The sequence below is a fragment of the Melopsittacus undulatus genome, chromosome 4 (genome assembly GCF_012275295.1).
Source record: "Melopsittacus undulatus isolate bMelUnd1 chromosome 4, bMelUnd1.mat.Z, whole genome shotgun sequence".
NCBI classification, from domain to species: Eukaryota; Metazoa; Chordata; class Aves; order Psittaciformes; family Psittaculidae; genus Melopsittacus; species Melopsittacus undulatus.
Genome location: NC_047530.1, coordinates 16,028,637 through 16,044,243, shown reverse-complemented (window position 1 = coordinate 16,044,243; position 15,607 = coordinate 16,028,637). Strand labels below are relative to the sequence as shown.

General features: G+C 41.2%; 1 protein-coding gene across 2 annotated transcripts in view; it reads right to left on the bottom strand.

Annotated features, from left to right (window-relative positions):
* The window catches only part of PCNX1 (pecanex 1), a 96,533-nt gene that overhangs the window by 13,244 nt on the left and 67,682 nt on the right, over positions 1-15,607 (bottom strand). For both annotated transcript variants that reach the window (XM_034062653.1, XM_034062654.1), the window contains 11 exons: positions 15,001-15,178; positions 14,484-14,592; positions 13,907-14,036; positions 12,866-12,924; positions 11,933-12,148; positions 11,252-11,505; positions 10,062-10,292; positions 4,206-4,306; positions 2,840-2,990; positions 924-1,154; positions 267-541 (listed from right to left, as the gene is read on the bottom strand). In XM_034062653.1, coding sequence (XP_033918544.1) covers positions 267-541; positions 924-1,154; positions 2,840-2,990; positions 4,206-4,306; positions 10,062-10,292; positions 11,252-11,505; positions 11,933-12,148; positions 12,866-12,924; positions 13,907-14,036; positions 14,484-14,592; positions 15,001-15,178 — 1,935 coding nt within the window. The remainder of the gene's footprint in view (positions 1-266; positions 542-923; positions 1,155-2,839; positions 2,991-4,205; positions 4,307-10,061; positions 10,293-11,251; positions 11,506-11,932; positions 12,149-12,865; positions 12,925-13,906; positions 14,037-14,483; positions 14,593-15,000; positions 15,179-15,607) is intronic.

Below are 15,607 nucleotides of genomic sequence, written 5' to 3'. Positions count from 1 at the left end.
TTCTGTGCTGGTTTTTTTCCAAGCTCTCATTCACATAATTTGTGGTGCATTACTTCCATGCCTTGAAGTTAATCCTGAACCAAAGCAGTTGCCATATGCTACAAATGTGCTTAAAATAAAAATTAAGGCTTATTTATTTTTATGTGACTGAATATTACAAAATTAAACTGTGTTAGGCATAGTTAATAGCAGTAGTTACTGAGACTAGTTAATGGAATATGAGAGCATGAACACATAGTAAATGAGAACTCATTTCCTCAGCTCACCTGTGCCATGTAGACACTATGAAGTTTCTGATGTTTCCTAAACTGATAGCTCCCCCGAGAATCTCCTTCAGCTGTTCATGACTATCTGAATAGGAAGTAGTCAAAGGTGAGACGTAGATTGGGTATCCAATTGGCTGGTCACAGGAGGAGTTGATCATGTTCCGCAGAGCTTGTTTTGCGTTTTGGATACTTCCTCTTTCTGGATTACGATTACGCAGGAAGACAAGTTCCTGCTGTTGTCCTGCCCACAGGCCACGCACACACTCCTTATTCACCTGCAAAAGCCAAGTAGAAAGGCTGTGTCAGAAAGGTAAACTGTGTGTGATGACTGCTTTGCTATACCTAGGCCTCCATGAATTTGTGGAATACTGCAGTGCGGAACTGCAAGCATTTATATTCATTCTTCATGAAGCTGAACTTTTGGACACAGGCTGCAACAGCAAGAATAAAGGAAATCTAAGAATGGAATGAGAAAAAGATATTTTAAGTCAGAAACTAATTTTCTGATTAAATACTTCCACTGTGTGAAAAGAAGCAGTCCCAGCAATGACAGACTGGTAGTAAAAAAAGCAGTGTTTTGAGTTGTAGTAGCGGTTTGGCATAGTTATTAAAAATACACAACATACCATCATGTTGTGAAGCATGCACAAGACTTACCTTGATGACCCTGAAACTGAGATACCGCTTATTCAGCATAATGATCTTGTATTCATTGGTGCCATCGTCCATCACATGACGCAGAGCAAGGAGGGAGGGAGAATTGGAAAGAACTGCACTCCGCCAAGCAGGGTCACCTTCATGTGCTATAACTAGATTTTCTTCGTGGGTTGTTATGGCTTCATAGAGGACAGAAGGATCATCATATTCATCTGGAGAAGTGAAGTGATCCTGTTTCCAAGAATGCACATACAGTAAGATTTGATTAATATTTCAGATGTAACTACATATAAAAAACCAAAATAAAACATTTTACACCTCAAACTCTTAGGAAGCTCAGTGAAGTTAGACAAAAAAATTATCAGATACCTACTAAAGGACATGGTTAAAGACAAACTCTTCTCCAGACAGATTCATTCTTTTTGCTTGTGCTTGCTTCCTTTTTTAACTCAAAAAAAAAAGGATCTGCCTATTACCGATTCATGTAAATTCCTAGTTGAATTTTACACTAGATTTCTATCTATTGCCTGCAGAAGCATTTTAGTTTCTTTCTTTCTTCACAAGTTTCCAAGTATAACACACTTCAGTAAAGCACTGACTACCAAGCCTGTATTACATGAAAAGAGCAACTAAAAGAAAAGTTTTATCTGCTTTTTCTACTAAAAGTTCACATTAATACTTGATGACAGATTATTTCAGCATCAGATACTATCACACAATTTACATTACCGCCAGCCAAATGGAAACACAAAATCTGCAAGTTCAATTCAGTATTAGGTCACATTACTACTTGGTTAAAGAAAGACGGTGTTTAATAACTAAGTTTCCAACACTGGCTGAATCTTGGATATACAATTGCATTGCAAGGGGATAAAAATCACCCTTTACAGATTAATACAATAATGTTCAGATAATTGTAATTTCCTCATTTTTCATTTTGATTTAATTCAAGCCCATTCCGCACAGTAACTTAAATATACTGAGAACACTTCAGAATTGTTGAAGTGGTACTCTAGTTGTTTTCAACAATGATTTTGTAATTATTCTACTTTTCTACATGTACTCCTAACATAAGCATTCTGCCAACATTGGCGAGCTTGTTACATGAAGTTGATTCAACCAATGCTAGTTCTGGGGGGGACGACACACTTCTAGAGTCTGCAATGAAGACAAAAAAAAAGAAGCTTTATTAAGTGCAACTATGATTTACCTATTTACTTTGATTTTCAAGCAGTCTGTTCTTCTAGAATGTCAATGTTTTTGTCCCCTCACAGAGTGCCTATCTTTCAAGTACATGCTTTCTCATACTTGCTGAGGTTAGTTTATAGATGGCCTGGACAGAATTTGTGATTGCTCATCTTTACCCTCACTTCACTATAAAAATCAATCCCAATTTCAGCTTATTGAGAAATCAACCTTCTCATTCTCACCTAAACCTTACTAACAGCATCAGTGAGTAATTCCAAAGTGTCTGTTACTAAAACACTTCAAGGAAAAGAGAACAAGAAAACTCCCATTGGAGGAGAGGACTGTGCAGCTTTAAATGGCACAATAACCTTTTAAACCAACTACATCTATGTGGGGAGAAGAAGAGTGCAGCAAAATATCAAAGATGCTGTTCATAAGGGAATAATCTCAAGATGAATATGAAACAGGGCTTGACATATTCTCTGAACATCTGATGTAATTTTTAAGCTTTGAGCATAAACTGTATTCCCTTTTCCTCAATATCACCTTCCACATGAGCTATAACAAAAAGAAGGATAAGACATGATACTCCCTCATTTTCAGTTGTCCATCACTATCATACGCCCTTCTGTTCTCTTCCTCTTTTTGCTCTCTCCCAGCTTCTTTTTAAAATAACAACTGCACAGAAATAAAAAGAACTGCACATATCCTCCTGTGTAATCTCTCACCTGATGTAGCTTAAGTGACATCCGTATTCCAGGAACCACTACCTTCCTCAGCAGTTCCATGTCAGCAAAGATCCATTCATCTCTAATTGAAGATATACGAAAATCACCCTTAAACAGGGCATGCAGGCCATACAAGAAGGATTCCAGATTACTGTTAAGGGCAGGGGGAAGGAAAAGAAACAGCACAAATATTAATAGAAATACAAACATATCCACAAGTTCATCACTGACAAGAACAAAAAATACCAAACGGTACAAAAATTCACATATTCTTCTCCATAAGTATAACTTACAGGATAAGACAAGGAGAACAGAACATAAGGGTAAGGATGTGTGTATAAGCAAAGCTTGGACAATAGATGCTTATATGCACCAAGCAAGTAATGAATAAACCATACATGCAATAGTCTCTTTACACAGACTAAAGAGGAACACGGTGAGGAAAGCCTGACTTTATTGTGAATATTTATAAAGGGAATGCTTCTCAGGGAATATAACACCACAATGGATCAGTTAAGGAGACAATGTAGCTTCAGTTGTGCATGCTTTAGTATAATATAAAGATCATGACAACTCTGTCTTACTCAAAGGCATCGATTGTTCCTTTTACTATGCTAACTTAAAAATGAGAGATCAAATATGCTAAGATCACTCTTGCTGTTGGAAGACCTGAGGGGGCAACTGGCTGATACTTAAAAAGAATTAGTCAACAGTTTCCCTGAAAGCAAAGCAGAGTAGGTTTCACAGTCAGCACCAAGCTGACCAAGGGCTTCCACATCCATTTACGCTTCTCTTTTCTTTTTAAACCACCACTCCGTGATTTCTTGAAATGTACAACTACATTTTACATAAGCTTTCTAAATTAAGTTGTGGCAGTTAATCTGCAAGGAAGAGATTGCCATATGATGACAGAGTTGAGCTGAAGATGAAATGCAGCTGCTTGCCACAGAGCCAGCTCAACTGTGAAATTTGCACACAATGGTCTAATTTAACTTGCATCAAGACGTGTGTTCCTCATTTTAAGAAGCTGTCCTCTTCTTCACCCTGTTTCCATATAGGGCACATACTTGAAGGATATGTAGCTTACTTTTAGAACTCAGCCACCTTCTATCAGTTATATAACTGGTTCTTACCCACGCCGGAATTCCTATCTTGATCAATAAAACAAATTATTCAAGTTCTCCTCTATTTGCCGTTCTTTGGTTACCTTTCACTGGCTGATGTAACACAGCCAAGTTGCATATCTCTCCAGTTTCAAGAAATATGATACCTAATATCTTTTCCTTTTCTAAAAAAGTACTTAACACCTAACCTAGGAAGCCAGAGGGATTTTGAGGAAGAGAAGCTTACAACAACATTTTATTACCTTGACATGTGATGTGAAGCTGTTCCCAACGCTCTCCGCCCCAGAACACACAGTCCATAACACAATGTCACAAGAGGAGAGTCTTTACTTGCATCCAGTGGCTTGTAATAACAAGAGGAAAACAAAAGGAATAGTCAGATGAAGAAAGTAAAAGAATGGCCACAGAAAAGCTGTTCTGCCAGCAGTAAAAAGACCCAAAGACATGAAAAGGTACACATACTCAAGTGTTGTGCATGTACCTACTACACCAGTTCCTCTTGCCTTTCAACAGGAGGTTATTGTTTTTTTTTAAAGGTTTTGCAAGCATGTAAAATACTTACAGAGACAGACACACACATACTATGTTTGAAATAAGACAAATCCTAGGCTTAACAGTTGCATGCAACATTCCTATGGATACTGTGTATCTTGTATGCAAACTGTCAAACAGCAAAATTATGGGGTTAAGACAATAATACAGAAGTGCTCATCTATCGGCCTGACTGGTCTCCAGGGACCATCTATCGGTCTCCAGGGAGGTGTGCTGCCTACCTGGGGCACGGATCAGGGATGTTGCAGAGAGGCTGCCTGCTCTAGTAAGTCCCATGGACTATTACACACTTCTAGCGATACATGTGGGTCCTAGGAATATAGATAGTAGTAGCTTGGGGGACATAAAGGAGGACTACAGAGCCCTGGGAGAGATGGTTAGGGGCCTCTGAAGCTCAGACTGTCTTTTCGTCAATTCTCCAGGACACAGGGAAGGACCTTAAAAAAGCTAGGAGGACTGGCCAGGTTAATAAATGGTTATAAGGGTGGTGCTATAGTCAGGGGTTTGGGCGTCTTGAACAAAGACCCAAGATTGTAGGCCAGGTTTACTGGGGGATGGTGGAGCTGGTCTGATAAAGAACGGGAAGAGTGGTTTTGCTGGGAGGCTTGCCAGGGTGGTCAAGGATGCTTTAAACTAGATGTGTTGGGGGAGGGGGACATCATTCCATCCCAACACACCTAGTCAGTTGCCAGCACCTATAATAAACGCTCAGAGCAATGTAGAGATATTCCAGCCGCTCCAGCCAATGAGCCGGCTTCACTTGGAGCTCAGCTCAGATGCTTCTATACAAACACCTGTAGCATAGGGAACAAACAAGAGGAATTAGAGATGTGTGCACCCCTGCGGGGGTATGATATAACAGGCATCACAGAAACATGGTGGAATGGCTCCTTTGACTGAAGTGTTGGAATGGAAGGTTACAGGCTTTTTAGAAAAGACAGGCCCTGCAGGATGGGAGGGGGAGTTGCTCTTTATTTTAGGGATAGGCTGGAGAGTATGGAACTCCGTCTGGGGACAGATGAGCAGTCAACAGAGAATTTGTGGGTCAGGGTTAAGGGGAAAACAGTGATGGGACACATTACTGTGGGGATATGTTACAGACCGCCTGATCAAGAGGAACCTGGGGATGAAGTACTCTACAGATAGATAGGAAAAGCCTCACACTCGCAGGCCCTTGTTATCATGGGGGACTTCAATCACCTTTACATCTGTTGGGTGACGGTACAGCCCGGCACAAGCAATTCAGAAGGTTCCTCAATTGTGTGGAAGACAAATTTCTTCTGCAAGCAATAAAGGAGCCAACAAGGAGAGGTGCCCTGCTTAACCTCATGCTCGCCAACAGGGAAGGGCTCGTTGGAAATGTGATGCTCCAGGGCAGCCTTGGATGCAGCAATCATGAGATGGTTGAGTTTGAGATCCTCAGGACAGTGAGAAGAGCGTGCAGTAAGCTCACTGCCCTGGACTGCAAGAGAGCAGACTTTGGCCTCTTCAGGAACCTCCTTAGCAAGGCTCCATGGGATATAGCCCTAGAGTGCAAGGGGGACCAAGACTCTTGGTTAATATTCAAGGGGTCGGTGCTGGGACCAGTGCTGCTTAATATTTTCATCAATGACCTGGATGAGGGAACTGAGTGTACCCTCAGCAAGTTCGCTGATGACACTAAACTGGGAGGAGTGGCTGACACACCAGAAGGCTGTGTTGACATTCAGCGAGACCTGGACAGGCTGAAGAGTTGGGCAGGGAGAAACTTGATGAAATTCAACAAGAGCAAGTGTAGAGTCTTGCATCTGGGGAAGAACAACCCCATGTACCAGTACAGGCTGGGGGTTGACCTGCTGGAAAGGAGTGAAAGGAAAAGGGACCTGGGGGTCCTGGTGGATAGGAGGATGACCATGAGCCAGCAATGTGCCCTTGTGGCCAAGAAGGCAAATGGCATCCTAGGGTGCATTAGAAACGGTGTGGTTAGTAGGGCAAGAGAGGTTCTCCTCCCCCTCTACTCTGCCTTGCTGAGGCCACATCTGGAATATTGCGTCCAGTTCTGGGCCCCCCAGTTCAAGAAGGACAGGGAATTGCTTGAAAGAGTCCAGCGCAGGGCCACGAAGATGATGAAGGGAGTGGAACACCTCCCTTATGAGGAGAGGCTGAGGGAGCTGGGTCTCTTTAGCTTGGAGGAGACTGAGGGGTGACCTCATCAGTGTTTACAAATATGTCAAGGGTGGGTGTCAGGATGATGGAGCTAGGCTTTTTTCAGTGATATCCATTGATAGGACAAGGGGCAATGGGTGTAAACTGGAGCATAGGAGGTTCCACGTTAACATCAGGAAGAACTTCTTTACTGTGAGAGTGACAGAGCACTGGAACAGGTTGCCCAGGGAGGTTGTGGAGTCTCCTACGTTGGAGATATTCAAGGCCCACCTGGACAAGTTCCTGTGTGATGTACCCTAGGTTACCCTGCTCTTGCAGGGGGGTTGGACTAGATGATCTTTCGAGGTCCCTTCCAACCCTTGGGATTCTGTGATCACCTGCTCAGGAGTGTTGCATCCCAACAAGAAGGAAGTGCACCAGGAGGACCAGGAGACCTCCTTGGATGGATAAGGAGCTGCTGAGGAAACTTCGAAGGAAAAAAGAGGTTTATAAAAGGTGGAAGCAAGGACAGTCTGCCTGTGAAGAACACAGGGATGTTGTCCGGGAAGCTAGGGACCAGGTTAGGAAAGCTAAGGCCCAGTTAGAATTAAACTTGTCTAGGGATGTTAAGGATAACAGGAAGGGATTCTATAGGTACACAGAAGATAAAAAATGGAGTAAGGACAATGTAGGTCCCCTCCGGAAACTATCAGCCGAATTGGGTACCTTGGATTTGGAGAAGGCCAAGGTTCTGAATGACTTCTCTGCCTCGGTCTTCACTGGCAAAGGCTCTGACCACACCACCCAAGTCTTGGAAGGCAGATGCAGGGACTGTGAGAATGAAGACCTTGGGCTCACTGTACGAGAGGATCTCATTCGAGACCGTCTTAAGAACCTGAACATACACGGGTCCATGGGACCTGATGAAATCCATCCACGGGTCCTGAAGGAGCTGGCGAATGAAGTTGCAAAGCCACTGACCATCATATTTGAAAAATCATGGCAGTCAGGTGAAGTTCCTGATGACTGGAAAAAGGGAAATATAACCCCCATTTTCAAGAAGGGGAAAATGGATGACCCGGGGAATTACAGACCAGTCAGTCTCACCTCTGTGCCTGGCAAAATCTGGGAGCAGATTCTCTTGGAAGGCATGCTAGGGCACATGAAAAACAACAAGGTGCTTGGTGACAGCCAGCATGGCTTCACTAAGGGGAAATCCTGCCTGACCAATTTGGTGGCCTTCTATGATGTGGCTATGGAACTGATGGACAGGGGTAGAGCAGTTGATGTCATCTACCTGGACTTGTGCAAAGCATTCAGCAATGTCCCACACAACATCCTTGTCTCTAAATTGGAGAGATATCAATTTGGGAGGTGGACCACTCAGTGGATAATGAACTGGCTGGATGGCAGCATGCAGAGTTGTGGTCAAGGGCTCAATGCCTGCTACTGGAGACCAGTAATGAGTGGTGTCCCTCAGGGATTGGTGTTGGGACCGATCTTGTTCAATATCTTTGTTGGTGACATGGACAGTGGGATTGGGTGCGCCCTCAGCAAGTTTGGTGATGACGCAAAGCTGTGTGGTTCGGTTGATATGCTAGAGGGAAGGAATGCCATCCAGAGGGACCTTGACACACTTGTGAGGTGGGCTGATGCCAACCTCATGAAGTTTAACTATGACAAGTACAAGGTCCTGCACCTGGGTGGGAGCAATCCCAGGCACAGCTACAGGTTGGGCAAAAACGAAATTCATGGTAGTTCTGCGGAGAAGGACTTGGGGGTGTTGGTCAATGAGAAAATGAACATGAGCCAGCAGTCTGCAGTCACAGCCCAGAAAGCCAACCCTATCCTGGGCGGCATCAAAAGGACCGTGACCAGCAGGTCGAAGGAGGTGATCCTGCCCCTCTACTCTGCTCTCATCAGACCTCACTTGGAGTATTGTGTGCAGTTCTGGTGTCCTCAACATAAAAAGGACATGGTACTGTTGGAACAAGTCCAGAGGAGGGCCATGAGGATGATCAGGGGACTGGAGCACTTCCCATATGAAGTCAGGCTGAGAAAGTTGGGGCTGTCCAGCCTGGAGAAGAGAAGGCTGCGTGGAGACCTCATAGCAGCCTTCCAGTATCTGAAGGGGGCCTATAGGGATGCTGGGGAAGGACTATTCATTATGGACTGTAGTGAGAGGAGAAGGAGTAACGGGTTAAAACTTAAACAGGGGAGGTTTAGACTGGATATAAGGAAGAAGTTCTTTACTGTTAGGGTGGTGAGGCACTGGAATGGGCTGTCCAGGGAGGTTGTGAATGCTCCATCCCTGGCAGCGTTCAAGGCCAGGCTGGACAGAGCCTTGGGTGACATGGTCTAATGTCAAGCATCCCTGCCCATGGTAGTGGGGGTTGGAACCGGATGATCTTAAGGTCCTATCCAACCCAAACCAGTCTGTGATTCTATGATATTTTTAGTCAATAAAGTGGATTTTCACTTACTGGCTAGGACTATATAATTCTGAGTTTTCAGGAAACTTCCTTGGCCTACAGATTTATTCGGGAAGAACTCAGCCTCAGCTCAAAGCCATTAGTAACTGTATAGGTTATATAAGGCCCTAGATAACAGTAGCATTCACTTAAGTGATTAAACCTGATTTTCAATACCTACACAAAGTACTTCACAAGACTGTACTTAGAAGGAAGCAATTTTCTTTAGCTATTGTCATGTGACTGCAGAACACTAAGTCTCACACCTGTTAAAAGAGGCTTCTAATTAATCTTCTAGCTCCAAAGTAAAACTGAACTCTTAAGTCTCAGATCCTTCTCAGATCCCAATTTCCAATTATATTCCTAACCCTTTAATCTCATTATTCTCAAAGGCAACACTACTTTGACTTGACCACATAGAGGTTTTTGTTTACAGTAAGAAGTCACAGCATTCCTCTACAAATGTACTAATGTTTCTGCTTAAAAGGTGGAAGGATTTGGAGAGAGGAAAAGGGTAAATATGGGATGATAATTTTCACAAGCCAGTAATTCCAGTGTTTCAAAGGAACTGTAGAGTATGACCACTAAGAAAGAAGCAGTCACTCTTATAAGCTGGGAACAGGTAATCAGTTGGAGTGTTTTGGGGTTTAAGTTAGGGTTAATTTGTAAACACTGATGTCCAAGCACAGAACATCAATTCTATAAAGATACTCTTTTGAAGGTAGATAAATGCCTAAGGTTCAAGGTGGTAAGTAAAAATTCATTAATGAACAGGTTAAATCACAGACTACTTACAGAATTTATTTAAACTCACATCTCAAGAGCAGATCAAAGCCAGTAAACTTTAAATTAATATTCAATTAAAAATGTCATTTATTTAAAAAAAATCAGTATTAAGCAGCCTGCAGGTCAAACCAACAGAGTGCACTTTCCTCACACGTCCATACTCACCTTTTCTCTTCGAGAGCAGCAGTATTCTATCCAGTTCAAATATATCATACAGAAACTCTCTCTTGAGATCCCTGCTAGACGATGGTCATAATCCTCATCAATATTGGGGTTAAATGTTGGGTCTACATCAACGTAATTGCGGTCTGTGCACAACCGCAGTCCTTCCTGCATTGTCTCATTAGCTAACCATTCCTCTAGCTTGGGGGATGTCGTGACATAATAGATGATTCCCTGAAACAGCAGTAGTTAAAAACATGAGTCAGTATTGCAATAAAATAAGAGCCAGCAATCTCAACTATTTCAACTCATTTGCATTATTTTCTTGGTGATGAACAAACCTGAACCACAGTACCATTTATTTAGCTCACAGATGCAGCAAATTTACACAGAAAACAATACAGATTTGCACGCAGACATGTTATTCAAAGACTCATGAGATTTCTGAATCATCCACTGAAGGAATAAGGAAAGGAAAAAAGGATGGGACAGGATATTCACTGTAATTTTGCAGAAAAACAAACACAGAGGAATTTTTATCTAGTTAACATGGAGGCTTAGACATTGAATTTCTAAATAATTCCAAGGCTAAATAAATGACAAGACAGTTTCAACATCCTCATGCTTGGGGAGAGGGGAGGAAGAACGGGAAAACAACTTCTGTGTAAGTATCTTGGAAATACTTCAAATTAAAAATTTTCAACTCTGAAAGAGGGTAGCTTATGAAAGATCTCAATTAGTCAACTGATTATCTGAAGGGATCTGAGGCCTGGAGTCCTCTTACAATTCTAGGACAGGGATTTTTTTTTTTTTGTATTTAAAAAAGAAAGAAAAAACTGTTTTGGACAGCTTTTAAAGACCAACACAGCTTGGCTTTCTCCAGGAAAAAACACTCTAATTTCTCTTAACTATTTACAACACAGCTCTTATGTTTGGGTGACAGCTTTCAAGTTACTACTGCAGCTTCAGCTAGAAAGACTACAGAGTCATTGTCCTGCTCATGCACCAGAATATCGAAGTAATCATCAGGACAGCAAACTCTGCTCTCCTTTGATGAAGGTATTCATACATCTGTAATAGGTATCACATTCCGCGATCCTTATATGAAAGGCACTGGAAGTTCAAGACATTAAGCAGTTTCCAGGTATAATCCAGCCCACCTTCCCCACGGGTTGTACTGATCTGAATCATACCTTCACATAATAAGTGGTGAGAATTTTCCGGAGATCAAAGACTTGAAGCATGGAAGCCGCACTGTTGTCTGTGATGCTGTAACCCTCCAGAACATACTTTGTCACAAGCACTTCCCAAGCCAGCCAACGCTGCCCAAAGGCAGCATTAAAGGACAGCATGTGAGGAAGATGGCCAGGTTCACAGCAACAAAAACCTTCATCTTCCTCTACACCTTCAGTGATGGCTTCTACTTCTCGTTGCTGGCAATAAGTCCCTTAGGAGAAAGCAGAGAAAGAAGGAGTTGAATACTTTATATGATTGACTTTGTGTTGACATGTGTTTTAAAGTGTTTAAAATACCACCCATCTCCAATTATGTTTCTGTAGCACCAAGTAACTTATCTGCCATTAAACACAAGATCTGGATAGCTTGCTTAATCACTCTAGGATCACATTTTTGTTAGGTGTATCTAAGAATCAATTACAGTAGCCATATTGCACTAAAACTTGAAACAGAAATTTAGCATCAACTCTGCTAGAGCAAGCTAGTTTTCCCTCACAAAGGACACAAGCATGAAGCAGCCCTACAGCCCCTTTTCAAAACAATTTCTTTAAAGGATGGAACTGGAAATAACTTAAGCTTCCAAAGCAGAATTCCACTTTTTAATACAGACAGCTAAGGAAAGAGTATAACACACTCACCTCTGAATTCAAGCCCTCTCAGCTGGAAGGTAACCAAGCCATTTCCTATCTCTATAAGGTGTACTAGTGCGTTGAGGTAGTCAGACGCTAGGATGAAGCAGTCCCCAGTACTATAGTTTCCCCACCGACCCAACAACAAGTCTCCACAAAGGCTGTGCTGAAGGGAACGGGTTAAATGTTCATAGAAGATTGAATTCAGGTTGTTATCATCTGAACCTGCAGGAAGATCAGATGTGGGTTATTATCTGAACCTGCAGAAGAACATCAAGCTTGAATGTCAGGTACCACTTCACATTCCATCCTACACTTTTCTTAACAACATTGTTTCAAGGTCATTCTCTACACACACAGCCCCCTTAAGGGACAGAATTCCAAGTGAATGCAAAGTGATATTTAGTATTTTTGACTAGTTTTTTCCCCTTAGTAACTCCTCCATTTTCCAAATTACTCCTCCAGGTCCACTCTTGCATTTCCCACCAATCTATTCCACACAAAGGGCAAAAGCAAATGAGCACAGAAGTATCTTGGTAATGACAGTGTACTGTACATCACTATGACATTGAGCCTCCCTCAGATAATGCTGACCTTTTTAAAATCACTTAAGACTAAAAAGCAAAACAACTTAATGCAGATGACTGTAAGTAAAGCAGGAAAGCACAGACACAAATGTAAGGGAGAAACAAGAAAAGGTTGTAGGAGTGTCTAATGAACAAAGGAAGAATGAGATGATGAAGGAGAAAACAACAGACAGAAAGGTTGGGCAGAGTTGAAGAAGATCAAAGGCAAACTGATCATGAATCCTATAAAGACCCTATAACACCATCTCTCCTCCCCACCCCCCCGAAGAAAACCAACCCAAAACCCCACCACAACTGCTTCACCCCAAAAAACCCAACCCAAACCACAGAAAACCCATCAGACTAGGAAAGGCACCTGGATTTCTATCAAGCTGTGAAGCCAGTCTTGTATTTGAGTGATCCACACGCTTTGTACTGAAAAATCATAAAATAAAGCATACTTAACACAAAAGGTATTACTGCAAAAAAGTCTAAGGGAAGAAATAACTAACAGAATACAAACTGATAAAAAATATTCCCACTGAAAGTTTCAAAAAGTTGCTTAAAATTATTTTATATGCAAATTTGCTGCTCTTCTCATATGTAAAAGTATTTTCTGCTTTATGATCCAATACCTAATAATTTGCCCACAGTAGGCAGCCACAGAATAATATTTAGCTTTAGAGATAATAAATGTATTCATTTTCTTAAATAATATCATAAAGCTAACATTCCAGTAGACTTTACTGAAAGGGAAATTTTCAGAAAGTTATTTCAGTTGCTGAAGGTACAACTTTAACTCTTTAAAGTAATACTGGGAACACTGTATTTAAACTGTTCTAGTGTTAGAATGGAAAAAAAAGCAATAAAGCAGTGAAACAAAGAATTCTCAATAAATACCAGAACTATCCACTCATATTGCCCTATGCTGTTTAACATTTTGATGGTCTAATCTCCAACAATATTGGACTTCAGGAAAATAAACTAAAGGAAGGTATAATCTAACACAAAAAATCTTTCACTACTGATCCCACCTTGATCAAAGATTATTTACTTTAAAGATTTTTATATTGAGGTTAGCCAGTTTTGGTTGTGAAACGAGCAATAATGAACACAGGTCAAACGGAGTTATGAACTGCCCCTCAAAACTTTCTTGTGCATAAATTCACCTTCTTTTTTTACTCAAAAAGCTAATGTTGTTAGTATAAAAACCAGCTGCTACAGTATTTCAGAAGCAAGTTCACTGAAAACTCTCAGTACTATAAACTGGGAAAACAAAGCAGCACTTGGACCGGTAAAAAGTGAAGGCAAGCACACGGCAACCCATCCCTCAAACCAAAACACCAACAACCCCCCAAAACCAATACATTTGTACAGAAAAACAAAAGGACAAACTTTATGCTTTTATTTCACCTACTTGTAGTCTCTTTCCCAGAATTTGACAGGCCTGGCATATGAAGTGATGAATATTGCACTTCCCAGAAAAGGATTCAGTGGAGTAGAGAAGAAAGCTGACACAGCTGCTTGGACAAACAACATTGCAGAATCTGCAGGATAACAGAATTAAGGAAAGCAAAGCAACAACTATTGCTGTTTAAGCTCCTGTGATAGTACCCGAAATAGACAGCAACACCAGTTAAGACCAAAACAGTATCTCTAGAAGTTTTACACAACAAAGCATCTTTACAGTATCTCCAGCAATAAGGGGAATATTTCATTTTTAAACATAGAAATAGGTGAAAATTTGGCAGTAGACACTGTGGTCATTCTTTTCCTCAAAATTCTACAGAGAATCCTCTCTCAACACTCCATTCAAACCAGTCTATAGAAGCATTGTAGCAAAGCAAAAAGCTTTAATAGTTTTTGATAAATACTCACTAGACAAACCCGTTCCTTCAGTAGCTTTAGCCCATATCATACAATTCATTACAATGCAACATTCGTTAAGTTATAATACATGACTTCAGGAAAAAGTCTGCATTTTCAAAGGATACGTGGTACAGCAAAGGGCTGGGCAAAAGCATGGAAGGCAGATCCCCATGTGATCTGCCAGGGAGCAATGTAGGTATATACAAACCTCAATTTATAAAAGAGTTCCCAAAGCTACAGGGGAAAAAAAAAAAGAAAAAAAGAGTGAATAATTTAGTGATTTGGCTAAGAATCAACACGCTTTGCAGTACACAAATATCCAGAGGATTTTACTGGTCACCCTAAAATTGTTACTGGTCTACCAGAAACCTTGAGACTTACAAAAACAATGTAATAATAAAACAAGTATCTTTAACATGCAATTCATTGCTCTACTACCAGAAACTCATGGATGTTTAGAAGGTCACATCTGCTTTCTCAAGCAAACACAAGTGCTTTGGGAAGAGAAGTCTTAGCTGCCTCATAGCATACTGGTTACAGTACCAATAGGACTGATGTTCCAGAAGTTTACCTATCAGTTAGGGCTATCTAATTTCCCTTTTGGGTGACCTGAAACACCTAGAAAGAGAGAGTTAAAGTTACCTTGCTGAAGAGTATGGACATGAAGAAGAGATCTAGCAGCATGGTCTCCGTAAAACTTTTGTAATCAAAAGTAAAGAACAGCACTGTGAAAATAACAGTGACATACTGGCACGTTGGGCTACTGAATGATGAACGCAGTAACTTCAAGCCAGCTATTGTGATCATTAAAGCACCCAACCTGTGTAAGAAATTCACACAAAACAGTTACTTATCTCCTGTCCAAAAGAGTTTTAAAGACCACCTAAATTGTTAGTCAGGCATTGCCAATCTCTTCAAACTCGAGCTTTAGATTTATGTTTGCTTTTGGAGTTCTGCAGGGGGGTGGCTGGGTGGGGTTTAATTTGTTGGTTTTTTAAAGACAACCTCAGATTATTTGTATTTAATGGCTACTATTCTAATCTAACAGTATTCTCAAACCAGTGTTCATAGATTAGCATTATTCGTTAAGTCTCGTTAAATCAGGAGGCAAAATATCCTTGTACTCTGAACAGAGTATCTGGTTTTTAATTTAGGTTATGAATATTGAGATGCAAAAATGCCAGCACTGCTACAGATTAATCAGCAAGATGTTAATGAACACTGGATTATCATTGTTTCCTCATGACTA